The following is a 27,074-nucleotide window of genomic DNA, read 5'->3' on the forward strand; positions in this document are numbered from 1 at the left end:
ATGCGCGGCGGTCGAATTAGCCGTAGGATTTATCAACACAGCCTTCACCAAATTATATCTGATTTATGCAGATTCGCAGAACATTTTACAGAGTCTAAAAATTTACTCCCTTAAAGCTGCGATAAATCAACACAATTTAAACATGAAAAATATATGTCTCGTCATACACGAGGATTGAAGATAACGAAATATAGAAGGCAGCGGTTGAAAGTACAAATAACCAATTTCTTCCAGTCTCTCGATCAGATTGTTGGCAAGCCTCCAAACGAATGATAATATGGGTAGACAGAGGAAGAGCAGGCCAAGGAGAACTTGACATTCAGCCTGTTCAGACTTGATCTGATTCAGGATACAGCTTGCAAGTCTTGCAACTGCGAGCACAACTATCAAGATCTGTATTATGGCAATATTTCTAACACTCAAATTACTATACTCCACCAGCAAGCTGCTAAAGAGTTCAAGAATTAAAGAACTGAAGATCATTGACAACTTAATAAACAAGCCATCTCTTAAGAAACAACATAAAGGAACAGAGGTACAAATGAAAGAATGATTAGAAGTTAAGAGACTGAAATTATATACATAACTTTTGTTTTTTTTCTCAAATATCTCTTTTCTTTATTTTTATATAGTTTATATATATATATGTGTATATATCCTTTTTCTTATACTACTGGTTGTATATAAGCATATATAAAAATGTACATATAATCATACCTAGAATAAGAACTAATGTTTAAGCAATGTAACAATGTGCAATATTTAAATAAAAATAGCGCATAGATAGTATACAGATTTAAAAGGCTTAAAAAAAATTCTAAGGAAGTAGAAAAGGAAAAACGAAGAAAATGTTTCACATATTTGTAATATGTTAGAAATCTCTTTTTGTTTAACAGTTTTTGTTTACAATATGGTACAACTCTGAATCTAAATTAGTGAACCTTCATCAATGTTATATTGCTATTTACACGGATAGATAGACAAAATATGTTAAATTGTATTTTAGTTTTCGAGTTCTATTTAATATTTTATTCAATTTTTAATATATCATTATTTCATCAATCGAACAAACCTAATTTTGTTGCAAAAGGGACGAAATATTGTAACTAAATAAAACATAAATATATATATGTATAGAACTCTCATCTACCTATATTATTTTTCTTTTACATACTTTGTATAAAAAAGCTTAGAATTATAGGTGGCAACCATCGTGACTTCTTAAGAATTGGGGAGAAAGTATTCGCCAGGTATTGGCCTGAGCAGTTTAATTGGGAAAGCATCCGCCCGGCAAGTGTTCGATCGAATTCGGGTCTAGCAACATGATTGGCCGAATATTTTTTGGTCTACGAATATTAAGTACGAAAAGGACAAAACCTATGATAGTATCTTAATTGAAAATATTCTTCTCTTAAATCCACTCAAACCCACGTTACGCTCATTTTATGATTTCTCGCAAATCGTCATTATATTTATAGTCACAAATTTCTCTGCAGAACTTATTCAATTTTTTCGTTGAAGTTCTTCCAATATTTTCTTATACATATTACGTACTTCTTTCCTTATAAACATTTGCATCATTTAAGTATTCTTGTATTGTACTTTCTATTTCTATATTTATTTATTTAACACGGAATCACATGTAATTTGATTAAAAAGTCCTTTTACAGTTGTTCTTCTGTGTGGGATTCAAGATAAACGAGTTGTCGTTGTAGTGGTTGATTCACTGGTCGAAACGAGTCATTCCGGATGCTGGCGCTTCGTACGGGTGCAGTATGGTTTCCGTTTGTTTTGCGGCGGACACTGATGTAGGTTGTGCATGTGTTCATACGTCGCAAAACGGAATGGCCCGAATCATTGATACCTGCAATTCAAAAAACCATATTTTTAGTATAGTTAAATACATTGGTCTCCCTACATTAGTGGCAAAAATCGTAGAATTCGAAGTTTCGTATTTCTTAAATAAACTCGAAACTAGTAAAATGATAACTTAAACTTTCCCTAATTTTACATCGGATTCATTATATTTCACATCGAAAGGAATCTCTGGTGTCAACATTAAAAAATTGTCAACTTGATATGGAATGAACCGTGAATATTAGAAGCCTAATATTGATTACTTACACATTACATACTAAAGAATATTTTATTCCTAACGTTTTATATTAATTAAGACAGCTAAGGAATTATTTAAAATTTTCATCGAATCTTTAAAGCGTAAACTAACTAAATGCACTTATTAAAAATGTATCTTACTTAGATAAAGTCGTTAGTTGAATGTTACACTTCCATAAAATTTATACTATTCGAAATATTCTATCCGACCTTTTGTAAAATTTGATATTATTACGATATGCACCTGTTAAGGGAATGCCCATCGTACTAGCATTATAGTTATCACGTTGTCTCTCTCTACGAAGCATTCGATGTGCACCAGGCAAATGTCCGATCGCAGTTACGAAACCAGTTCGAAATCTCGCGTTCATCCAGCAATAAATTACTGGATTGTAACAGGAGTGTGACATGGCTAGCCAATGGAGAACCATCCATACGAACGGAAGTCCAGCCCAACTTTCCAGAGTCTCGTTATTATCCATTAGTAGCTAAAAATTTGATAATACCGTTTTACTTAAATATATTTTCTTAATAGAATTTAATTATCTCGCTTAAGTATGAATCTATAGTGTATATCACGTTACTACAGTAGAAACTCCGTTTATATGAACCTGTCGGGGATAAGTTGGTTCATATAACCAAGTCGTTCATATAACAGGAATCCACATATTTCTCTCCGCTACCTATGATTTGTCGTTCAATTAAGAGGGGTTCACGTTCATATAAGAGGAATCCACGGAACATTTTCTCTTAAGTATGTAATAATGTTACAAATTTGTAGCCACTGCGGAGCGCGAGAGTATGTCACGTAACACGTGCCTCTACTATTTACATCTTACTGCTAGACGTTCATATAAGTGGATCGACGCTCGGTAGTAGTTTAAATAATAATAAGAGCTGAGCTAAAAAGTTCAGTTAATCGTGTACTACTTCATATAAATGGAATTCATATAAACGCAGTTCCAGTATATACTGCTGTAGAAAAAAATTTACCGGTTCAGTTATTAAAGTTTATTGGATCTTTATCACTTACGTTTAATATATTGAGTGGAAGCCAACAAATAGTGAACACTATTACGACCGTTACCATCATTTTAATCATCTAAAACAAATGTAAAATATACAATTATGATTATTTTCTTATAACAGAAAATAGAAAAGTTTCTGCTCAAACGAAGAGTATGAAACGAAATAGTACTTGAGTAATATAAAATTTATTATTTTTTTCGATAGACGTTCATTTAAGAAAAATATTTTTTATAAAGATCTATGGTAAACATATCGTTTAAAAATTTCATTAAACGATAGGAACTTAGGGAACGATTAAAATAGAAGGTTTACAGAGATAGAAGTGTTAACGCACTTGTTACACAGTAGTCTTTTTGTGAATTTTATGATATTTTTTGTGTTAATAGGCAGTGGATATATTAGTTAAATTATGGGAGAAACACGTAGCTAGCCAGAATTTAATCAGGACACACTCGTAAATCACACGCGACAATTATTTTTTCTTAGGTTAGAAGTATCGTTAATTTTCATGGTCTGTCCAGTGCTGGTTTATTTTATTTATGTGCTGTAGCCAGTAAATACAAATGGCGTTATACATTATTATAAACAACATCGTTTTCTCTATCATGATCGCAACTGTGAATTACGATTCAATTTATTTTGATTTCTTTTACAGCCCAATTATTTTGGAAATTGAAAATGGACCTTCATTTTCCAGCCTTATAGATGATTAAGAAACTTAATGAAATAAGAAATAATAAAAGAGAAAGGAAAAGACAAGAACTGAAGAGAATTTTATATCAGTAAAATATTTATAGATTTACCATTTGACAGGAAATCAAATTATTTTATAGAAAGGTTTATTATTCTAGTACATCTATATTGCAAATCGCAAAGTTATGAAAAATGTTTTTTTTCGTATGTATAGTCGTAAAATCTGAGAACTTTATGTTGTTCTTTTTTTTAGTATCATCGAGTATATGTATGTATCATATAAAACTCAATGTCAGCTGATATATATATATATATATAGTTTCTATTTTCCAGCGAATTCCAATAATGTGATTCTTTCCTACGTTACAGACGTTCAAAATCGCTGTCACTATTTTTCCACCTAGAAACGGAATTATGAAACGAGATATTATGTTCTTTTCTCTTGTTTATTTCTATAGATAAAATTCTTAAGAAGCAGGCATTTTCTTCATCTCGCTGATAAGTATGTATCTTGCACTCTTACTTAATTTTGGTCGTTGTGTTTTTATAACAAATATTTATGAATTTGGCAGGTGTATATTATGGTTTCTGGATTTTCGAAAGATCCGTTCTATATTTTTACTTTTGCCTCTTTTTTTTTCGTTTTTTTTTCATTTTCATATCTACATATACCACCATAAGTATGTCCATAGGTATTTCTTTTTTCGGTACATTTAGCTTTATAAATACGAAAATAAGCGTATAAGGTAAACTGACAAGAATAACGGGTTTTCACTTCCTGATTCAAATATAATATTTATTCAATATTTTTGTTCTGTTACGTAATAAGTTACTGTTTAGACACGAGTTAAATTACGTATATAACTAAGTATATAATCTTCCCATTATAAAAGCATCATCATTTTTCGAACATCTCTGGTTACTAAGTGGTAATATCGTTATTTGATTATTCGTTGTTGGCTACTGTATTTCGTATGAATAAAAACGTAAGTGTTAATCGTATTGTAAACATACTTCAAACTAATATCAATTCTATCACTGATAATTTTATATTGTCCCCAAACAAGAAGAAATCTTATAGATTGTATTTAGTACAAATTCTATAGAAAAATATGATTCATTGAAAAATAACCCAAAACAGGGTTGAAGAACATAATAATTTGTCAAAGAATTTAGCAACAATACATACTGAAAATCTTAAATGTTTCAGTTGTCAAGCTGGGAATGTACTATTTTTCTGATTTTTCCTGTCCTTCATTTCCATCTTCGTTCTTTTTCTGTTTATCTCATTGACATTCCAATCTTCGCTGCCCGCTTTTCAGATAAGGTCTTTGCTTTTCTCGATAAATACGAGCGTTTCTGTTATCGCGTTTATTGCTGATATTTCGCGCAATCCTGCACGTCGCTTTTCATATTCTAACGTGACAATCTACAAAAAAATCTGAGTAAAGTAAACTCTTGTAAGAAGATTAGTGACGTAAGTGTATTTAGATTTACCCAACTCGTTTGCTTTTACAGATTTATCATCACAGTCCTCTGTTAAGTTGTATTGAAAATCTTCTTCCTGTTTCGTTTAATACAGGTAAAATTGTATTTTATTTCATCTAATTTAATATTGCAAGTCAGCGAATCGTATTTTCGATTCTATGTATTTGTTTTATTGAAACTTCTTGAAATGAAATGAATTTTATTGATCTTGAGGACTTTCTCAAGCAAGATAACTGAAACGTATGAAATATTCGTGTTAAGCGTATGATACAAAGCATTATGTACTCCATTTGTGAAATATCACACTTTTTACTGCACATGTTGTTTCTACAACAGCGGTGATGATTTAAAAGTTATTTATAATTTGCAGTACTGTATTTTATTAAAGGTATCCAGGTTTCTACGATGGTCTGTAAAGATCTTGATAAAGTTAGAAAAAAGTGTGCTTCTACGGATGAATGGAATTCGATGGCGCAATGCTTAGATAGTTTTGATGCAAATTTCACAGGCAAATTTGACAATCGAAACAACGAGCATAATAACTAGTTGCATAAATGTTACCCTTGAAAGATATGGCATCATTCCAAGACAAAGATTTATGTTTAGAATATTTCATTGCAAATGCCGCAGCGTTTAACAAACTGGACTGTGTTACGTGTAAGCTAATGAGGTTTCTTTCAATGCGCTTTGTTATTCGATTTCACGAAGGAAACTTAGATGAACAGTTTCTTTTTCCTTTTGAGGAAAAAATCTACTCAAGGAATAATTGTTCCATATCGATCTTCGTGCGCTTGTTTCCAAACGATACCTCGAGATCCGCTACGATTTCAATAAACCGAGTTTACCGGGGCTCTAAAGAACATTGCTACCGTTCCCTCAGTGAAAAGCACGATTCATGAATTTTATAGGAAGAAGTATTACGACTCTCTATGTTTGAAACACACGAAATGTATTCTCGCTATATGTTAGTCGATGCTGAAGAGGCGGCTGCCATCGAAGAAAGACAATGAGAAAGAAGAAACAGAAACGGAAAATCTAAGCTGATTTAATTTTAACTCCAGAAAAGGAATTTACATTGCACGACAGAGAAAATACTGTAATTTAATTTATTTAAATAGTTCTAGAAAGATGTGACTAATTTTGCTCGGAATTTAAAAGCTTTTATTATGTAACAGTAGATATCCTACATTTTTATTTTACCACATAGTTGTCCAAACTTTCGAGCGTATTTCACATTCAATTTGATTTTTAAAGGAAAGGAAATTTTAGGTATTCGAAGGAAGATTCGAATAGTAATTTCTCCATCTTGACACTGTTACTGGTGAGATGTATAGGCTGTAACATAGCGCAGCAAAATTTCCATAAATTCATCCCCGTTCTTCGACTCTTAACGGTCGACCTGTAAATCGTGTGTCAACTAGGATATTTTCATTTTGCGTCGAATTTACGGGTTTTTCAAAGATGTTGTACTAAAACGACTCGCTTGTTTATTCTGCAATTTTTGATAGATAATAAAGATAGATTTCGTATTAGAAATTTTATAACGTTGTAACGCTACCATATAAGCTTTACGTCGCTTGATATGCTATTCATTTTATGCGATTCCGTGTCATAAATTTTCAACTTACATTATTTGATAGCTTGATATTTATAAGCAGACTGTGGATATTAGCGCAGTCATGCGATATTTAAAGATGAAGAAATTTTCAAAATACAAATTGTTTAATTTAAATGAAAAGTAATATGAAGTATCGAATGTAGAGTACAGGTAAGACAAATTTCTGTTTTGATTTTCTATTTTTAATCATATTCATAAAAATATAAGACTATAAATTTTCGTAGATCATTTATAAATTTAACAATAAATATACAATCTCTTTTCATGCGATTTTGTCAAATACTTACGACAGTATATAACTTATTTATTGTTTTCTGTTTTTTTTTGACATTTAAAATTTTAATTATTTGCTCAACCATAATTTTTGTTAATTATATGCGTAACTACAATTGTTGTTAATTATAGGTGTGATTGCAAGTATCGTTGGTTATTGTTAAGAGCAACATTTTTCAACTATCAATAGTGGAAACAAAACTAATGAATTTAGATAACGTGTAGGTATATAAAGAGGAAAATTGTTGAAATCGCCATAGTTTGTTTCTGAAGCGGAGGAATTATCGACGTTTCTGGTAAGCGAGGGGAACCATTCAAACTGTCAAACCATAATTCTGCGTGATAGACATATCTTCTTGATTTTATCATAGATACGAAAAAATATTAATAAAATCGATATATTTGATATCGAAAGAAGTTAGCATCATTTTAATATCATATAAATTCTGTTATAGCCTTAAGTTTTGTCTTAAGCCGCTTCCACTGCATTAAGGGTTTTCTTAATCCCTTAACCTATGATTTACGTTCGAGAATTTTGGGCCGAAAACGTAAACAAGCTATTATATATTATATTATATATTATATTTGGCCTGATCATCGTACTACGGGCTATGCCCGAAGTTGTAGGTTAAGGGGTTAACACTCAAACTATCTAGTATATAGTATAAAACTATATAGTATATAAGAGCAAGATTAAAAAATTGTTAGATTTCATTTTTTCATGTTTTGTACAAGTGATCATATAGAATATAACTCATGATCGTACATGGTATGACTTACTAACAAAATAATTTCAATTTTTTCAAATTAATTTTTAACTTCATAAGCGGCCAAAAACATCCGGGGATTCGTTCTACACGATGAAGAAACTTTCTTCTTACATTTTCTTCGTTTTACTCAACATTTTGATAGCAGGCGAGTATTATAAGGATTTTAATTTAAGTCAGAAATGGAGGGACAATATTCAGAATAAGGAGAGAATTTTTCGTTGCATTATTAACTTTAAGAATATTATCTCCAATCGTTGAAAACATTTCTCATCTTATTATTAAGAGTACATACGTGAATATCTTCATATTTTCTTTTTTAAATGAGAACAGCTGTAGAATAAATTATAAATTCGTTATTCATAAAAGTAGCAATACACATTTGTGACTGTTTGTTGTTTTTTCACAGGTGCTGATGACAATGTTAGTACAATTTTCATACGTTTATTCAAAAGGTAATCATTTATGTGCATGCAAAATCAATTAATTCCGACTTGTGTATTTTATAATTATAATTTATTATTTAAATATAATACCGTTTCTTTATTTACCGTAATTTGCCCGTTTGTTTATTTTTCTTGACTTTCAATTCAAAAGATTTTTTTATTTCAGGGATGGCTCTTATCTTGATGCAAATATATTAAATAGAACTGAATTGGTAACAATGGGAAAGCATCTACGAAGAAATAGGAACACGGTATTCTTCATACATGGCTTTACAGAGAGTATAAATAGCAACGATGTGCTTATTGTAACGAATAGTATGTTAGGATTTGAAATTTCGCGATACCGTAAAAGATAAATTTCAATGGAAAATTAATTTCCCTTTGCAAATTATTGCAGCGTATTTACAGGCCACGAATGATAATGTCCTTGCAGTCGATTATCAACAAATTGCTGGACTCCCGTACGTAATTGGCGTGACAATGATCGAGGTAGTCGCAAAAGCTGTTGGCGGAGCTTTGAATATTTTAGCGAGTTCTGGTATGAATTCGAAAACGTTACATGTAATTGGACATTCACTGGGTGCTCAGATAGCAGGAGTTCTTCCAGAAAACATAAACTTTAGACTTATCAGGATAACAGGTGTCGTTTAGGAAGCTAAGCAGATTAAGTTTTGAGATTAATAGGACAGTGTAAGAAATTTCTATTTTGTTTACAGGCTTGGATCCCGCCGGTCCCTTATTCTACATTATAAATCATCGATTGACCTCTGAGGATGCTGACTTTGTAGATATTATCCACACTGACGCGGGCGCTTACGGAATAGCATTGAATAGTGGTCACGTGGACTTCTATCCGAACGGTGGTCACAGGCCACAACCAGGTTGCTCCTTAATCAACATACCTCTGTCGGCACCAGGTTTGGATTTTTTTATTCTGAAATATTTTATTTAAAAAATGACAATTTTAGTGACAAGTATAATACGCGAATACTCGCATACGTCCTGAGGCAAAGATACACGAAAGAGCGTGGTCTATAGTTTAATTATTAGATTCTACCCGTTGATCATCGATTGTTTACACATCAGAATTAAAAAGTGATCAGACTTACGAAGATAACAAGATTTCAGTTCGAAGTTGTTTGCAGATTAAAGGAAAAATACATTTGGAAGGATCTATGTTCAACGAATTTAAATTCAAAGTGATACAAGTTAAGAAAAAACATTATGATCAGAAAACTATGTATTGTATTACGTGCTTTTTAATACTGTACATTCGAAACATCAAACGATTAATATTCGATATTAATTTTTATACAAAATTTCTGGTTCATTCTTTCATAAAAGTAGGTTATACAACAATAGCCAAACATACGATATAATAGTTTCGTTAATATCTTTCGAGTAATTAACGATCGTTATCGGAATTTCTGTCTCAGCAAATGTTCAGGTATTCGCAGGTATTTTCGAGAAACCCACGAAGATTATACACAATATCTACATTAAGAATGCTCTCGGACGTTTATTTACCGAGAGAAAGTAGAAAATGATATTTTATATACAGATAAAAGGAAAGGTTTCTTCTTCTTTCCGTAACCAACATTCAACTCTTCCCATTCATTGCATTACAGATTTCTGCAGTCACCAGAGGTCCTACATATTCTATTCAGAATCAGTTAAAAATCATAAGGCTTTCATTGGTAAATGTCAAGGGGACTGTAGCAGCGATCTCGTGCCAATGGGTTTTATTACGCCAAATAATACGTTAGTATCATTTTCTGTAATTTATTTTTAATTCGTTATTTGATTGTTTTTTCTACTATTTTTAATCTATTAAGCTAGTGATGAAGGTTAGTCGAACATTTCACTCCTAAATCTTCAAACTTCCAGACCTTTAAATTTTCTTTTATTTTGGTGTAAACATTCAACCAAACATTCAAATTTCTATGCTTTTTAAAGCCTCACATTTTCAAAATATCAGATTGTTAACTTTTAACGTGCAAATTTTTAAATTATCATTTCATCACGAAGAAGAGAAGCAAGTCTCTTTGGCTGTTCCTTCTTACATTTGTATTATTTTTTCTATTCTCTAATTAATTATTCTTCTTCTTTTAGGAGGGGTGTATATTCTTTGACAACAAATGCGGAGAGTCCTTTCGGTCTAGGTATGAAAGGAGTGTAGTTAAAAGGTTTCCATATATGAGGCGATTTAATTTAAATGAAAGTTATACGTTTTATTCGTGCGTTATGAAACCAATAAACAGTTAATTAATCTGGAAAATATATTTGGAAATATGTAAATATATAATATATATGATATCCATTTGAAAATAAATTTTTCATTATAATATTTGTCTCGTATTTAACTCCTACCTAACATGAGCATTATCGTATGCATGTGTTCGTGACTTTTACTCGATGCGCTACGCTTGTCACCCGCCGAATTGATATTGGCTGGCTGATTGTAGGCTGATTATAGGCTGATTATAGGCTGATTATAGGCTGATTATAGCCTCATAGCCCCGAAACGATGATGGTCTATCCACAGAAAAACGTACAAAACGTGCGAAACTATGAAATGAAAACTAGAAACTACGTCGCAAAGCTTCGAAATATTCGTGGCTCGGCCGTTCGAGAAAAGAAGCAGAAACCCGAAAAGCTCGCTTCTCGAGGTGGTTCTTGAATAAAATATAAGCGTCGGTGATCAACGAATTTGATCTTCTCGGTATGAAATAAAGCGATTCTGATCTCTCTCCGAAACAATCAGAGATGCGTGTTGTTCGAAAGGGATTCTATATTCTTTGTGAAACATTCAGAGATATGTTTTGTTCGAAAGACAAAGCGATTCTGTCTTTTTGGACTCGATCGAGAGTTCGGGCAAAGTCTAGGCGGAAGATGGAAAATGTGCATGCTGATTAGTTGGTTACCGAATGCAAAAGAATTAAAAGTAACCTTCTACTAGAATTAATCATGTTCGGCTATTGATAAGACGATAGGCATGAAAAATGAGAAGCATTGTTACCATTGCTGAAAAAAATTCGTCTAAATGGTAATATTTCCTTAAAGGTAGCCTCTTATCTTCGAAAATTTGCGTCATAGAATTATTTAAAAAACTTGTTATATTTTTTCCTTCGTGCGGAATATGTTATGAACATAAAGAGAAAAGTTCTTTCCGAAAAATAGTTTTTGAAAATTTGTTAAATAGGCTAACTATCAGCTTGCAAGTTTTGTCGTTACGCAGTTACTTGTAATTTATACTAAGTTCAACGATTAATTCTCTGATATGAAAGAATCGATATGAAGTTCGTGTCTTCGGTACATTGATAACAATACACACTTTGCAAAGGAAATCATTTGTCACTTTAGACATACACCGTATTTTTATTATGTTTAGTCATTCTTTCATGGTCGTACGATACATGTTCGTATTAGAAATAGTTTAGAATCCCAATGATAAGTGTGCAACATCGTTCGGCGCATATTCTGCTTTTAACTCTTTGCACTCGAGAGGCGACTCTCAGTCACCACGGCGTTCCGTGCTGCAACTCTAGTGGCGAGCAGGAGGCAACAGTCCCTGTTTATGTTAGATTTCGACATCTTCAATTGATGAGAGTGTAATATTGGTTTGTAAATTAATTCCTTAGTTCTTTGTGTTCTTTGTTAGGAAGTGTAAAGTGTTTGACTTTAAAATGGAGATAAAATATTTAATCTCATATCTCTTCGAAACTATGGTTCTGACAACGTCTCCAACGTTAGTTCGGATTTGACGATCGTTGCAAAAGTATTATAGTTTAGAAATCCTGAAAATATGGTTTTCGGAAATGAAATTAGCTTAAATGAAGATGAACTTGATTTTAAGCCATTGAAAAATGAGATCAATTATATTCAAGAATGCATCCTGGTAAATGCTATGTAAATTATCATAAAAAAATACAGAAATTAATATTACAAAACCATATTTTCAAAGATGTAAATATAGATAAATTATTATAATATACTGTTTTTGTAAGTTAATTTTTATATAAAGTCGTAACATATACACATATACACTAAATCATCCGGAGTAGCTGCTACGCCCGACCGAAAAAGTCCTCGAGTGTGTCACATCGGGGACACAAGAAATCACGAAATCGATAGATCGCCGGTGATCTCCCCGCGTCGTAGTTCGAACGTTTCACGAATAAGGTGAAGAAATTGACTTTATATATGACAATAGAATTTATTATGCAAATGTAACAGAGTGACGGTTCAAAGTATTACGAGAGATTGGGTCAAAATGTTTTAACAGACTGGGGCGAGCGTTTATTTTGGAGGGTTTTTATACTGAGGTTTTAGTCCCTCTGGAGGGGTTGTCGTCCGGTGTATTTCAGAAGCACCTATTCCGTTACTATTTGGTTATTGTTTCGATGGCTGTGGTATGCAGGATGTCTAGCCTATCCTATTACTGTTTTTGAGCGGGTGGTCTTCCTGAGCGTGTGACAAGTGCAAAGGGTTAATAGAGTCTATGTGCTCTATTAGTAAGAATTGATATCTCAAACTTGAATATTAGTAAATGGTTGACGATAACAATGTAGGTATGTAATATTGAATTAAAAATGTTATTAAAAAATATATAATATTTAAAATATGGCTTTGGAAAGGTAGTCTTCTTTAGATTATTCATTTCTTATAACATTTCTTTTTAAATAGAATCACAACGAAGGTGTGATTCAATCGTCAAATATTCATTCACAAAATGTGAGAAAGGGTAATAAACTAAGGATTTGTATTTGTATAAAAATATTAAATATTAAAGAAAAAAATATGTAGTATCATGGACAGATTGCCTAAGAAATATCGGGTGAACCATAAACAATGTTGCGAGAAAGTGCCGACAGATCCGTCAATGTGTCATCGATCCTTCAGTCGAATAATTACGCAAAAAAAAGGTCTACGTGACCATGGCCACGGACGGTTGCGGAAGATGTATATGGTGAGGCTATGAGAAAAAACAAGGGGATGTTTAACACAACACCCGTATTCGGGTGTCAGCAAAGTTTCTTAAGCAAAGTATGGGTCAGGCCGTCTAACCCATATTCGGGTGTCGCTTATTTGACTACTTGCGAAGAATCGTCGTAGGTATTTGAAAAGATATTCCATAATAATAAAACTGTTGAATTGTTATAAAATAAAAATACGAAAATGGTTTATTAAAAAGATTATTTAGAATGTAAAACTTTAACGCATTCTATACATAGCTGAGGTTGGTCGGGACAATTTGGACAATAAGTTGTTTTCTTCAAATTCTTTTCTGCCTTTGTTCGGTCTATTCGACGTCTTTTATTTGCATAACATAGTTAGCATGCGCGTCTAATGCTTCTTCCGGAATCGTTTTTCCGAACGGCGATATTACGCTGACTCCGTCGAAGACAAGGATTTTTTGTATTTTCAGACAACCCTAATAATTTTGCAACTAATAATCGTCTAAATATTCTAATATTTATATTTTTTCTTGTTGCAATTTTGTAAACCGTCAAAACGTTTACAACAGAAATTCCCAGAAAGGATTAAATGCCAAGTTTTCCGTACCATTTGACTTCTTTTCTAATTATGGTGGTATAAGAAACCATTTGGTCGGAATAATCTATACCACACTTTCCTTCGTTATATTCAACAACAGCTAGTGGTTTTAACGTTGCGTACAAATGAAACGAAAGATCATTTTTGAGACCACCGCTTGAGCGACTCGCACTACTAAAATATCGATGGGAGCACCTAGCAGAGAACGTTTGGTACTGCTGTACGCGTGGCCTGACGGAGATTTCTTTGAAAACACGCGTGGCAGTCAATGTGTCAAGGGAGAAAGACGAATTAACGGTGAGTAGTTAGTTGATCAGTCAGAGTGTGTTGTCAGAAGAGAGCGTTGAAACCGTGGTGACAAGAGTTGTAAATGAACTATTTAGTTATCTTAGTTATAACACATTAGTGTATTTATTTCACGTTAAATAACCATCGTTCCCTGTTTAATCCATCCTAAACAAATAAAAAAATTCTACAAATATTTCACGTATCATTGAGAGTTTAGAACAGTCTTTACTTTTGCAGAGTTTGTTTACTTGTGTCACATTATTATAAATATTTTGATCATTCGTTTGCATTACTTTTAGTGGATTATGGAACGTTATGATAATTATCGAGTATTGTTTAACTTCTATGGCATTAAACTCCGTTACTGTGACATTGTGTGATAATTGCAGCGGTATAAACATCTCTATCTCTAATATACTTATTTTTAAATGAAATTGTATGCTTTCAAATTGCTTTGTTTTCCTCGTAATATCGTTTCACCTGAACAATTAAAGGAACTTATGCAATAGAACGGTTATAACTCATATAATCAACAGTTATTAACCAAGCTATTGACAAACATAGATTATTTTAGTGATATATCGTTAATCGTCCAGCATTAATTGCAGAGACGCAGATTAATATACGAACGCACTTCGCTACAAGTAGAGAGTTGAGCTGTTGTAATAAAATTTTAGTTATTAGTTTTGTAATAATAGAGAATAATTAATTAATTATTACTATTAATTAACCCTTTGGATTTCTTTGTCGAGTGTGAGTCGATATCAATTTTGTTTACAGCTACGGCTATGTCAAGTTACATTCGATATTTTTTAATTTCCAATTTAAATATGTATTATATTTCACAACGTTTGTTTTAACATAGATAAACAATGTATATGTGCGTGATCCTTTCTTATAACTCGAAATATCAAAGTCTGGATACGTTCAAGTAAGTACATACATATAAAAAATCGAAAATACACTGTTGTTCTAAGCAGATCATACGACGCTGTTTAGATGTACTTTTTTGTTTGTTAGCAGTTGTTTGACACAGTCGTTTGATGCAGAGTGATTTTGCTAGCACTTCATTGCCTTTACGCAATCAATGTTAATTAAAACTGTCTCATCATATAGACGATAAATTGCACGTGTTGTACTTTGGCTGATTTTGTTAGAGCGAGCAACCTTCTCACAAATATAATTAGCAAATATAATTAGCCTCGCTTTGTTTCATGACTCGATTAAAATCGAGTTCGATAAAACTACCTTGCGCTATCGAAATTGTTCAAACGAATCTCGTTATACTTGACCAATCTTTATTTGCTACTTCAACGAATGATTTCTATAATGAGAATATATATAGTTTTCATATATCAAGTCATATCATACGTATAAGGAAAAATAAATTTGAATAAAAGAAAGAAGGTTCTTTTGCAAAACAAGAGACACGATCGAAATATAGAAAATTGTTAGTATTTTTTAGATATAAAAGACTTTACAATAAATATCTACTCTCCAGACGTTTTAACCGAAGAGGACAGAAATATTTTTCTGACGCATTTATAAAATTTAATAAGAATTTATTTAATAGCAAATAATTTAACAAAAATAATCTACTCAATGGAAAAAGAAAAAAACAACCATTTTTTCTTTCGTCTAGAACACGTGCTACCTAATATCTCTTGTTTGTTTTGGCAATTATTATTTATCCTGAAGCTTTGAAACGTTTGCACGAGCCAAGTATAGAAGCACAATATCACGGAGAGGTCAGAATACGTGGATTAGTCTACGTGTTCCCCCTGCGTGCTTCTTCTTATGTCTAAGTAGACAATCAAACATTCTCAGAGGAGATTCTAAAGGAAGAAGGAAAAAGGGAAGAAAAAAGGTATGTTAATTGAAAGCGTCGTAAGCAATAACCTCCCTGTTATATCACAGAGAAATTTGTCTAATGCGATGCGATGCTTTTTTAATACTTTACCTTCCTTTTTGATCGTGCCATTCTCTGGTCTCTGACATTTTCGGCTTCTCCTGGAGGTCTCTTTCCCCATACCATAACAGCGATGCTGGTGTATGTAAACACCAGAACTGTTATCGGTATCACGTACTGAAGAACCAATAACGCTATTGAGTAATAATACCTGTAGCACACAAACACGGGCTTGAATAAAAAGCCGATTCAACAATGTTATTAGAAGCTATTATGCTTCCATAAATTCGACTGGTTAGACATTAATGGTTCTCTGAGGAGATTTTAAGAGCAACTGAAGCAGTTACTCTTGTTTCCGGCTCCCCACTTTTTTCCGTGTTGTGAAACTTTCGATGAAAGTTTATCCGATTAAAGGGGAAAAATATGGAATTCTAAAGAAGAAATTAACACGAAGGGATGTATTTAAAAGAGAGTCTAGGTATTTCATTTCTTCAAATTCAACACATTTCGTGCTACGTGAATTATCGATAGATTAAGGATATTTATTTAAATTTATATTTCTTATTATCAAGAGATAAATATTTGAAAAATATTATATCCAACTACGCAGAAAAATAAAGAAGGCAAAACGTATATGTTTCGCTCAGAAATACGAGGTACATGTTCAGATATCTTTAAGTAACCGATATAATTCTCGAATTTACAAACAAACAGTACTTAAAAATGTCACCCACATCGATAAAGAATGGTTACAATGACGATTAAAGTGAAACACATATATCTCGCTTCTTTTATCTTTTTAGTTTTCTCTTTTGTTCTTTCGTTGAGTAAATAAAGACACTCTTATTTCTAAATTAAAACTTTCACTTATTCTTTGTCAATAGTTAAATGCCTCGAGATAATTTACTGCTCCAATTTTAAAGTTCTGGTGGATACTTTAACCTTGACTGTTATGTAAATATATTTTTCATAACTCGTAGTAAACCTGAGTTATTTATGTTTAAGCTTAATTTTGTCCTTGCAATAGTCAAACTACTCAATTTTATTTTTCTAATAAATATTTAACTTTGTCATTGACGTAGATACGTAATTAGTGTCTAACCTGACGTCTGTTTTTAAGGTCCAAATGATTACTAGCGTTGGAATTGATGAATTTGACTTCCATATAGTTCAAGTATATAGGTAAATAGATATGGATGAATATGGGGATAATTACTTGTTCTCCATCGACGGCCAAACTTCCGCGCAAATGTATTGATTGCATCTTTCATATTTCTTCGACGGTTGAGATAGCTTTGAAACAATAGCGATAGGAAGAGATATTATCATAGCAAGCATCCAAACAGTTAGAATCAGAAATTGAGCTTGACGTTTGCTCAATCTGGGTTTCAGAGGCCACATAATGGCAATATAGCGATCTATACTAATCGCAACAAGTGTGTATGCGCTCACCAATACTGATACCGCCTGAAAATAAATATTTCTGTATTAACGAATCATCTCTTTGCCATTACTACTTCGAAATTTAAACTTTAGGTAAGACATTCTTTAGGTAAAATATTCACATAATATTTACACAATTTCTAAATTGTGCAAGAAGAAGACAGTTAATCCTCATTTGAGAATTTTCACATTCTTTCTCGAGATTAATCGGAAATATCTTTTTTCTGTCGTTTTATTTGTATTTCACATCTTGGATCTACAGTTTAACGCTAGAACCACCGATGATTAAAGTATAAAATTTATATTGATAGAAAATACAATTTATATTATTATTTACTTTAATAGAAGCTATAAGAAAGGTATATAAATTAAAAAAAAAACAAGTTTTTGTCTATACATCATCAAACATTTTTTGTTAGCTCCAAAGCTCAATCCTTCGTCATACGGTTGTAACATACAGTTATAAAATTATTCATTTACTTAAAACCTACGAATTTGTCATTTTGGCCACTGGTATTTTCAGTGTGAAAAGAAGGATTTCTGTCGAGGACCGTTCCACGTTCCACGTTACTTTCATAAGTTACTAATTAATTAAACAATAAATAATGTTCTCCTTTCAGTAAGATCAATCTCAAATTTCAATGTATCGTATCATCTTTACGAAACCGTCCGAGAAAATGAATATTCCCATCGCACGTGATCAATAAAAAGCAGCTTTTATCAAAACAAAATGAAATTCTATACGTGCATGGAGTTGCGATGCTACAGATCTCAGTACATCTCGAATTTGATTTTCGAAAGCGCGTGAAAGGACAGGTCTATCAGAAGGTAACAACTTGTTACTAACGAGCTATCCCTTTGTCATTTAGTGGCAGCTTTGTCTGCGAAGCGATGTTACGATCCGCTGATTCGCGAAATCAATGGTTATAGACAAGTTTCGAGGCTCTATTTTCAGCAAAGGAAATTTCTGTCAGTGTTACCTGAATGTAGTTACACGAATATTCTCGAGTATGTTGAGTATAAGGTTACACACTGTTCACTAGTCGCCCGCGACCACCGAATTCATTGGGTTATATGAGCCCATTCGCACTTGGACGCCGAGTTTAGTCATGGTTTTTGGTTGACCTGGCGACCTGGTCCTAATGATCCTAATATTCCAAGGGAACTGGAATTACGGATGAGATTTTATGCGTATTATAGCTGAATACGAAATGATACGCGTAATTGAATACGATCGAGTTGATTGAAACCAACAAACGTACGTTGGTCGATTACATATACATAGCTTTTCATGAAACTGGTTTAATCTTTAATTAAACTTTATTTATGGTTTATCGAGTCTCTTAATTTATGAACTTCTTGGGAACTCATTATTGGAATTATGGAAATAATTTTCACAGAGGTTTAGTATTGTCGTATAATGAGGTGAAATTTCATAAAAGTTTCAAGAGGGTAAGAATACACATAGGAAATATTACATCGTTAGGATAATTTGTGATGAGAGTTGAGAAAAATTTAATGCCGATGTATTATGCATTCACAATTTTGCCGGAGAAGCTATTTTCGGAAAGTTTTCTTTGGTAATGTATCTTTTAAAAATTCTTTAGTAACGAATTCCTTTGAGGGATTTTTAGGGTTTCCTATAATACTCAATTTATTGTTTAAATTAAATCGTTTAAATTTTAATTAAACTGTTTTGTAAGGATTACGATAAACAATTATGTAAACACCAAGTGACTGAGGTAAATAAAATTTCATTTCGATCAAAGTCCGAAATTTTTGTCTAAAGATTGTATGTGTTTTCGGCCAATCGCGGAGAGACGCAACCGCGAGGAAACACGTCAACGGGAGTCGTAAATTCTCGTTACTATTATAATAATCGACGCCGCGAATAAATCGATCCCCTGATTTCCGTTGAGATAATAGGTGTGGTTGAAGTGGTATAACGCTGCGATTAACAGGGTTATAAACCATATAATTTCAACAAATTGATACAATGAACTTACGCCGTTGCGTATGATATATGTCGTAGACGATGATTTGGCGTATGAAGATGCGATAGAGCAAGGCCCTTACAGTTGAGTTTCTTGTTGTAGTTGAACTAGCAATAGAGGAGACTGATGTTCCGCTCTTATATAATTACAGAGGAAAGCTCGATGTGGGTGTGTTTTCTTGAACGAAGAAAGCGGATTCGTTGCTCAAATTTTTCGTTAGTAAGGTGAGGGTAACGATATGTGATGCCTATTGGTTCTAGTCATGTTAATGAGTGGTGAGAGGGGAAGGAAACCTCCTACCAACCTTGCCAGGGGGTGTCATTGTTTACAGGAAAAACCGGATTTTCCGTTAGATAAATATCCACTTTTTCCGTTAGGTCGCTACCCGCTGTCTCCGTAATTTTTAAGAACGTCTAATAAACCTAAGGACAATGAAGGACGTCGCACGGATCATCTTGCGCGACGTAACATTGTACCCAATCGATTTGTAAGAACAATCGATTTGTTCGTCTGTACGAACTTAAGGCACAGAAATTTATAATAAAAATCCTACGAACATACAACAAAATTTATTCTCTCTCGTCGAATTCTTCTTCCAGATTGGTTTTTACGGTGTTACCGAGCTCCTAGAATATTTAAGTAAACTCTACTCAAACAAGTGATAGATACGAGCAACAGGCGATCGTTAGCCTAGATCAATATTTTCAAGTGACCTTTTGACAAACAAAGTGGACTCTGACAATAAAATCGCTATACACCCCCGTTTGTAAATATCAGACAACGATATTTTTAAGGAAATTTAGAGAAGTTTGGTTTGAATCAAGTTCATGAAGTCATTCATGGGAAATGCATGGAACAAAAGAACAACGAAACGTTTATTTATCGATCCTGAAGAAAGAAGAATATTCATTGTATTATTTGTAACTGATGAAACATACGTCTTCATATTTCGAGATTCTAAATGGAATAATAACTCTAGAGTTTTCTATAAATTCCTAGCAATTTTTTCTCTTTTTTTCTCGGTTTCTGTAAGTGTTCCACTACTTGTGCACGGAGCTGGTACATATTTAGTAACCTGTCTGAATAATAGAACGTTCGCGTAAGAGTATATTCGAACAGTGGAACAGTTTCAAGAGGAAAAAGAATGAAAATGGGAAAAATATAGTAAATTGGTTAATAGTCTACCAGTTCTCTCGATCGAAAGAATTTTTTCATACGAGCAGTTTATTAAAATCGGCGCGGAATTCGCGTGTGATTAATGAGAAATCGATATTAAACGGTTAGGTCGGCACTGATATGCGAACAGGTCCGGTCATTTCTCCATAGTTACACGAAGCTTGTCGACTAATAAATTGTTCCTCTCGATGGTTGAACATCGCGTCTCCGAATGGTGAATAACGACACTTGTTAATGTCGACATCGTAACTGGAACTGGATTTCCATGTTCACGCGTGTGGCTACTCTGACTTGGACAACCGAATAATTGCTTTTGTTTAATTCGATCAAAATCAACGGATCGTTTCGCTGTTCGTCGATTTCGATTTTTCACGTAAAAGCATCAGTTAATTTGATGTAACGGTGAAAATAACGTGGTTAATATGATAGATATATTATTAATTCGCGAGGATCATTGAATATAGAAGAATCAGATTTAGGGATTGTGCCATTATTAGGGATATTCATTTCGTTAACAGTTGACTGAAGGTTTATTATTCGCTGATTGAACTGGAGAATATTGTTTCTCTGCTATAATAAGCTTGAAATGTCCTTCAATATCATTGTATTTTTAAAACAGTAGTAAATAATAACAATAATAAATGTAAATTATTATGCAAAGTTTGTTGACCAGTGTTATTAGAGGACAATTGCGATGGAATCACTGATTTGTATTTATCGATGATTAACTGAAAATTCGAGGAACCTTTCACAATGTGGATTACTTAGTTTTACGTCAGCAAAGCAATATTCCTTTAAAAATGTTATAAGAAATATCTCAATGTCTTACATTCGCTTTTCACTAAAGATTCATTCTCTCGGTGTGAAGATTTATTTCGAATAGAACACGAAGTGGAAGGTTCATCGGCGAAGCTTTTGCACATCTTCCATAGTTTTCAAGATGATATCGAAAAGCTCGAACTTCGAAATAAAGTTTTTCTTAAGCTTCAGCAACCGAAAAGAATATGACACTCCTATTTTTATTTTATTCTTGAAAATTCGGGCACGTTATATCATTAAAGATCTGTTGGATCTTTTTTTCTACTTTAGTACCACCGTCCGCAATAATCCATCCTGCAGGACGATTTTACGATCTTTTCTCACCGATTCATACCTTAGGTACAAGAACAGAAAGACTATCAAGCGCACCTGCAAGTAAATTACGGTGAGACAAACTTCTGGGCCGAATGGCCAATATTGTAGTATCAGGGTGCTGATGGAGCTAGTTGGTACACAGAAGAGTGCCATCAGAATATCCCCGAAAGCAAGGTTCACGATGAAGAAGTTCGTAACAGTTTTCATTCGGGGACTGCTGTGTACTACGTAGCAGACCAGACCGTTTCCAGTTAACGCGACCACAAAAACGGTGCTATACAGGAAGCAGATAATGCTACGAAACCATTTTGTTGAAAATATGCTCTGCGATTCGGAGAAATAGTTGCAATCCTCCGGATTCGTTACGTTCCACGCCTCGAAGTCTTGAAGTCTCTCTAGCGAACGATTTACTTGTAAGTCCGTATTCATCGTGACCCGTTTATGTGGAACATTCCGACCTGGAAAAAGATTATTCGGCAAGTTAGGTAACGATTTCGGCACAGGGTAGATTTAAATAAATGATTTCATTCGATTGTCTGTTCGTTGATGCGAAAATTTTCGAATTACGTATCTACAATGTTGGAAATAAACAACGCTGATGTGTTTATCGTTAACGAGTGGACTGTGAATATTCATGGAAATTCACGTTTTTATAAATATAATTGAGAAAAGGGAAAAAAGGTAAAGGATTTTTTCATCTATCAAATATTACCACAGATACTAGGAATGTGTTATATATTTTTATACAGAGTGGTTGGTAACTGGTGATACAAGCGGAAAGGGGGTGATTCTACGCGAAAAAAGAAGTCGAAAATATAGAATAAAAATCTACAGTGAGATCCGTTATAACGAGACGTGATAAAATGCACGCGTACCGAGCGAAAATTCAAAGTCGATTTTCTCGAAAACAAAGCCTCGAACGAAAAATTTTTATTCTATATTTTCCACTTCTTTTTTCGCTTAGAATCACCTCCTTTCCGCTTGTACCACCAGTTACCAACCACCCTGTATATTACACGTCCATGCATTTTGTACCTTGAAATTTCCCATAAGTGTATATAAATATCCGCAGTTTAGTTACGTATGGTTATCAAATATTGTAGCCAATCGTTACAGTGTTCTTTAATCCTTTGCATCATTTTCGACCCAATTTAGATATTTGTCCGAGTTAAATATTCGAAAATTAAATTGAATTGTGCCTAGTAAACTTGTATCTATATCGTATGACATCTGTTGCTTTCGTACAAATTACAAATTCTCTCGATTACGATGCTTTTATTTCATCGCGTTCGTTGTTTATAATCGTCTCTACGTTTAATCATCCCAAAATATATAAATCGACCAAGAGTTGACAATTAATTCAAGAATAAACGTTGGAAAATTATTCAGATATTACGAATGAATTAACTGACTACTTTTCCAACAATTTACTCGATAAAACCAATATCGATAGGGAGGAAACTGTGCAACCAGTTAAAACTTGCCACACGACATGAATTTCTAGCTGCGTCGCATTTCGAAATTTAAATGGCGTAACTCAAGGTATTGAGGTTGTTGCAGTCGATATACCACAAAACCAATGTGAATGTGGTTGATGGGATTTCTAGTTTACGAGGCATATTATAGAAACGTTAACTAATGGCACAGTTTCTACCGAATATCTTTCGCGGAAAACTATTTGGTTAATTTGTCTAGTTTCTACTAGCCTATTCCACGAAATATCAGAAACTTCACCGTTGCAGATTAATTAAAGTTAACTTCCGAACAAGCCAGAGCAACGTAGAAATTATTTCGTTCGTTTGTTTGCTTCTATAGAAGCTGACACAGATCATTATTCTTGCTATTTGGTAGATAATGTAGCAAAAAATTTAAGGGATGTTTTCACGAGTCGAAAAAAAATGAAAATTTATCCATCATTCTCTAGAAAGAAGGAATATTCTTACTCTTTCTCGATTTAACCTTGTTATATATGGGCAATCGATGGATTAAGAAAAAGAAAACGAATTCATCGAATACTCTTCTGAATTTATCTATTATCGGAGAAAAAATTTGATATATCTGAAAAAATCGTCATTTTTACTGAAAAAAATTCGTTCATTTATAAATTATTTTATTGCCAAATATATATATATATGTTACAGTTTGCATAATTATTATGTTAAATACAATATAACAATATAAAGACTTATATCATGCATTCAGCAATTGCATTAACATCTGGCATTAAAAATTTTATTAATACCACAACGAATGGTAACTAAACTAGAAACAAAATGAGAAATGAACAAACAAAACTCCGATAACGCTACATGTTGTAGGTACTTTCATAGCTTTGACATCAAAGGGTTTGACATATCAAAGGACAGAAGTTTAAATGTTAGTTAAATTGGGCCGCAGAGTACCTTTATTTTCTGTTTCTCCATGACGAACAGAACAACCTACATGCTCTTCCGTGATTGTAAATGGAACACGACTATTTTCTATTATTTTACTATTTTCTAGTCAAAGCCAATCGGCTTTTCTTTTTAGGTATTTGTTGCGTGAACACCAGAAAGCTTATCTCTTTCACGCCTGCTTACCTTTTTATCGAAACGTGAAAAATTCAATGCAGCATTCTACTCGATGAAGAAGACTTTATCGGTGGAAAATCTCATTTACCAGTGAATTAGGTATTCAATTATATTGCAGAAAAAAATGGTCAGATTCTGTTTCTGTTTAACCGAGGTTTTAGTTAATTGAGCGAAACTCGAGCCAACGCTCGTTTTGTGGACGAGTAATTCATCGTAATAATTAAAATACGAAATATCAGGAATTAACGAATCCGATTCGAATGTGATTTCATCTTCTTCGTTAATACCGGAATTTCATTCGCGTGTAGCGTGTAGATTTAACCATCTGTTCCATGTCTCCGGTCCCGTTTCGTTCGTCAAATAAAATTCTGCAAAGAAATGCAACTGTTTGTTAGTCAAATATGTAATTCCGTGTATTTTGAATTAATCAAGCAGAAAGAGAGAGAGAGAGAGAAGAAGAAGAAGAAGAAGAAGAAGAGAGAGAGAGAAACAAAGGCTTGAATATCACATTGAACCGAAAACGCCATCGAAGATTGAAAAAATATTTACTTTATAAAACGTACATAATTGTTCGAAAATAGAAAGTACCCGCATTTTTTATTATTTTTAAAAAAGTATTGAGAGAGATTTGATAATTCATTTCAGCGTTTGTTTGTTAAAAAGTCACCACGAATATTACAGATTTGCATTTTGAAAAGGTTAAAAAAGCAACAATAGCGAAGTCGTCGTGTGGATATATTTTAATTTGCACAAAATTTATAAGGGAGGGTCAAAAGGCAACCAATAATATAAGTAATAAAGTTAATAAAGTAATAAAAAAGTTAAAAACTAGAGAGTAATTAAAATATCAAATGCATCGTTTATTGTTTGAAAATAACACGCGTAAAGTTATAGTAATTATTAGATTATTTCATTATGGATATTGCTTCAGGATAAACATTATTAATAATATTCGAATTTATTTTGAAATGAAAATTTTTAATTAAATTAAGTTATAATTAAATTTATTAATAAATTATAATTAAAGTAATTACTTGATAATTATTATTAAATACGTAATTTATCAAAAATTTGTAGCTATATAAATTTATGGAGAACTCATGTTTTTGCTATTTCTGTGCAGTTTAGTCAACTTTCAATTCTTTTCATCGTGTTCTTAATAATAAAAAAGAAAGTATTCGTATTTATGATAAATGAAGATGTTTAAAGAATACATAAGCTAGATGGGTCAAGTAATTTCTCATGAACTGTGATTTGCAATCGAAACATTACGAACAAAAGCAACCGTAATTGAAATGATTTTCATACTTTCTTCCTATTCCCATTCTTATTGGGTAAAAAACACTCATTTGTCAAGTTGTCAGCTCTCGACACGCATTTTGTGCCGAATAAAAATGTGAAGAATCATCTATTTACAAATATGACAGGCGCTAAAAGCTAAAATGAGAAGGAAAAGTGAAAACTTTATGCGTGAAGGCGTAAGCCGAAAGCCATTACGAAGTTAAAAAAATCAATTGATGGAAGAGTGAAAAATAAAGGATTACCAGTATTACGAATGTTGGAGTTCTATAGTTTGATCCGTAAGATTTATTTTCCTTCGTTAGTTGCGACTATCGCTGGAAACTGGATTTTCAGATATTAAAAAAATGAAAACAATAAAAAATTACGGTTTTAAAGTACATGCACCCGTCGTATTGAAGGATTAAGATTTAATATTTTGTAGAGAAATATTTTTGGTTAAAAACAGAGACCTCCTAGTTTAAAAGTATTTAATCATGTATTCAAATATAAATATATTTTCTTCGCATTTTCTGAAATAAAGATGTCTAAATAATTTATTGTATATCAAGACTACAAGGGGAAAATAAATTACATTTTCTATTTTCTTACAGGACAATAGTTTGAAAATTCAGTACATTGTCAATTAATCTCGTTACAAAAAATATGCTTTTATTTAATTTTGAGGCAAAACATGTATTTTTCCACTCTCTTCTAATTTAAAAAATATTGCTTGTCATGATATTAAAATTAAAATAGCGAAACTCGTTAAAATATTGAAGATATTAAAATATTGTTTACTTTATGCTTTTTTCCGTTTTTAGTTATTTTAGAGTAGAATATTCATTTTTGGTCTGAATATTAAAATATTCCTTTTGATAAAACGACATTAAAATAAAAAATCAACAAGGATGTACTGATATCTTCTTTTAGGATTTTCATATCAAAATAGATTTAAAGTAAGAATTTTTTCATATTTTGCTAAGACGTGTACTTATCAAGTTCTTCTTTTTTGGATTAAAAAACCAATCCATTTATCATGATTGTATCTTGTCTCTAAAAATGTCGAGTTGATATAGTATTCCCTGATACCCTCTGTATACTATACGAAGTTGAATAATCACATTTGTATGCAAATTTGTCGTAAACGCGATAAATATTACAAAATCGTCGCCGTATGTGTCATACTATCTCATATCGCCTTACATGTTATATACGTACAATTTAACAAAATGTTATTTCTAAATAACATGTTTTCAGTCCTATCGTAGATTATGTTTCCACATTATACACCTTC

The 27,074-nt window shown here is 32.6% G+C and overlaps 2 protein-coding genes across 3 annotated transcripts in view; one reads left to right on the forward strand and one right to left on the reverse strand.

The window, feature by feature from the left end:
* Positions 1-675: 675 nt before the first annotated feature.
* LOC117231166 (RYamide receptor-like) overlaps positions 676-27,074 on the reverse strand; it is a 48,089-nt gene continuing 21,690 nt past the window's right edge. Inside the window, exons 1-7 of one of the 2 annotated variants that reach the window (XM_033489317.1) lie at positions 22,234-22,357; positions 21,984-22,153; positions 17,399-17,649; positions 16,234-16,393; positions 3,149-3,217; positions 2,360-2,603; positions 676-1,864 (exon numbers count right to left, since the gene is read on the reverse strand). In XM_033489317.1, the coding sequence (XP_033345208.1) occupies positions 1,665-1,864; positions 2,360-2,603; positions 3,149-3,217; positions 16,234-16,393; positions 17,399-17,649; positions 21,984-22,136 (1,077 nt within the window). In that variant the 5' untranslated portion in view covers positions 22,137-22,153; positions 22,234-22,357 and the 3' untranslated portion in view covers positions 676-1,664. Of the gene's footprint in view, positions 1,865-2,359; positions 2,604-3,148; positions 3,218-16,233; positions 16,394-17,398; positions 17,650-21,983; positions 22,388-27,074 lie in introns of those variants that run through there. The other variant, XM_033489316.1, reaches the window with a different exon arrangement.
* On the forward strand, positions 7,431-10,735 carry LOC117231169 (pancreatic triacylglycerol lipase-like). The gene is made up of 8 exons (XM_033489321.1): positions 7,431-7,512; positions 8,044-8,131; positions 8,393-8,438; positions 8,596-8,744; positions 8,827-9,069; positions 9,146-9,346; positions 10,058-10,190; positions 10,542-10,735. The coding sequence occupies exons 2-8, from the start codon at positions 8,077-8,079 to the stop codon at positions 10,606-10,608; spliced, it is 894 nt and encodes a 297-aa protein (XP_033345212.1). The 5' UTR covers positions 7,431-7,512; positions 8,044-8,076; the 3' UTR covers positions 10,609-10,735.

Source organism: Bombus vosnesenskii, unplaced genomic scaffold, assembly GCF_011952255.1.
Source record: "Bombus vosnesenskii isolate JDL3184/JDL3185 unplaced genomic scaffold, Bvos_JDL3184-5_v1.1 scf7180000013272, whole genome shotgun sequence".
NCBI classification, from domain to species: domain Eukaryota; kingdom Metazoa; phylum Arthropoda; class Insecta; order Hymenoptera; family Apidae; genus Bombus; species Bombus vosnesenskii.

What these genes read in the sequence shown, in the direction of transcription:
- LOC117231169 (XM_033489321.1), top strand. Translation starts at nt 8,077, where the DNA reads ATGAAGAAACTTTCTTCTTACATTTTCTTCGTTTTACTCAACATTTTG. An exon ending in TTCATACGTTTATTCAAAAG is followed by an intron (nt 8,439 to 8,595) that starts GTAATCATTTAT and finishes TTTTTATTTCAG; the next exon opens with GGATGGCTCTTATCTTGATG. An exon ending in CATACCTCTGTCGGCACCAG is followed by an intron (nt 9,347 to 10,057) that starts GTTTGGATTTTT and finishes ATTGCATTACAG; the next exon opens with ATTTCTGCAGTCACCAGAGG.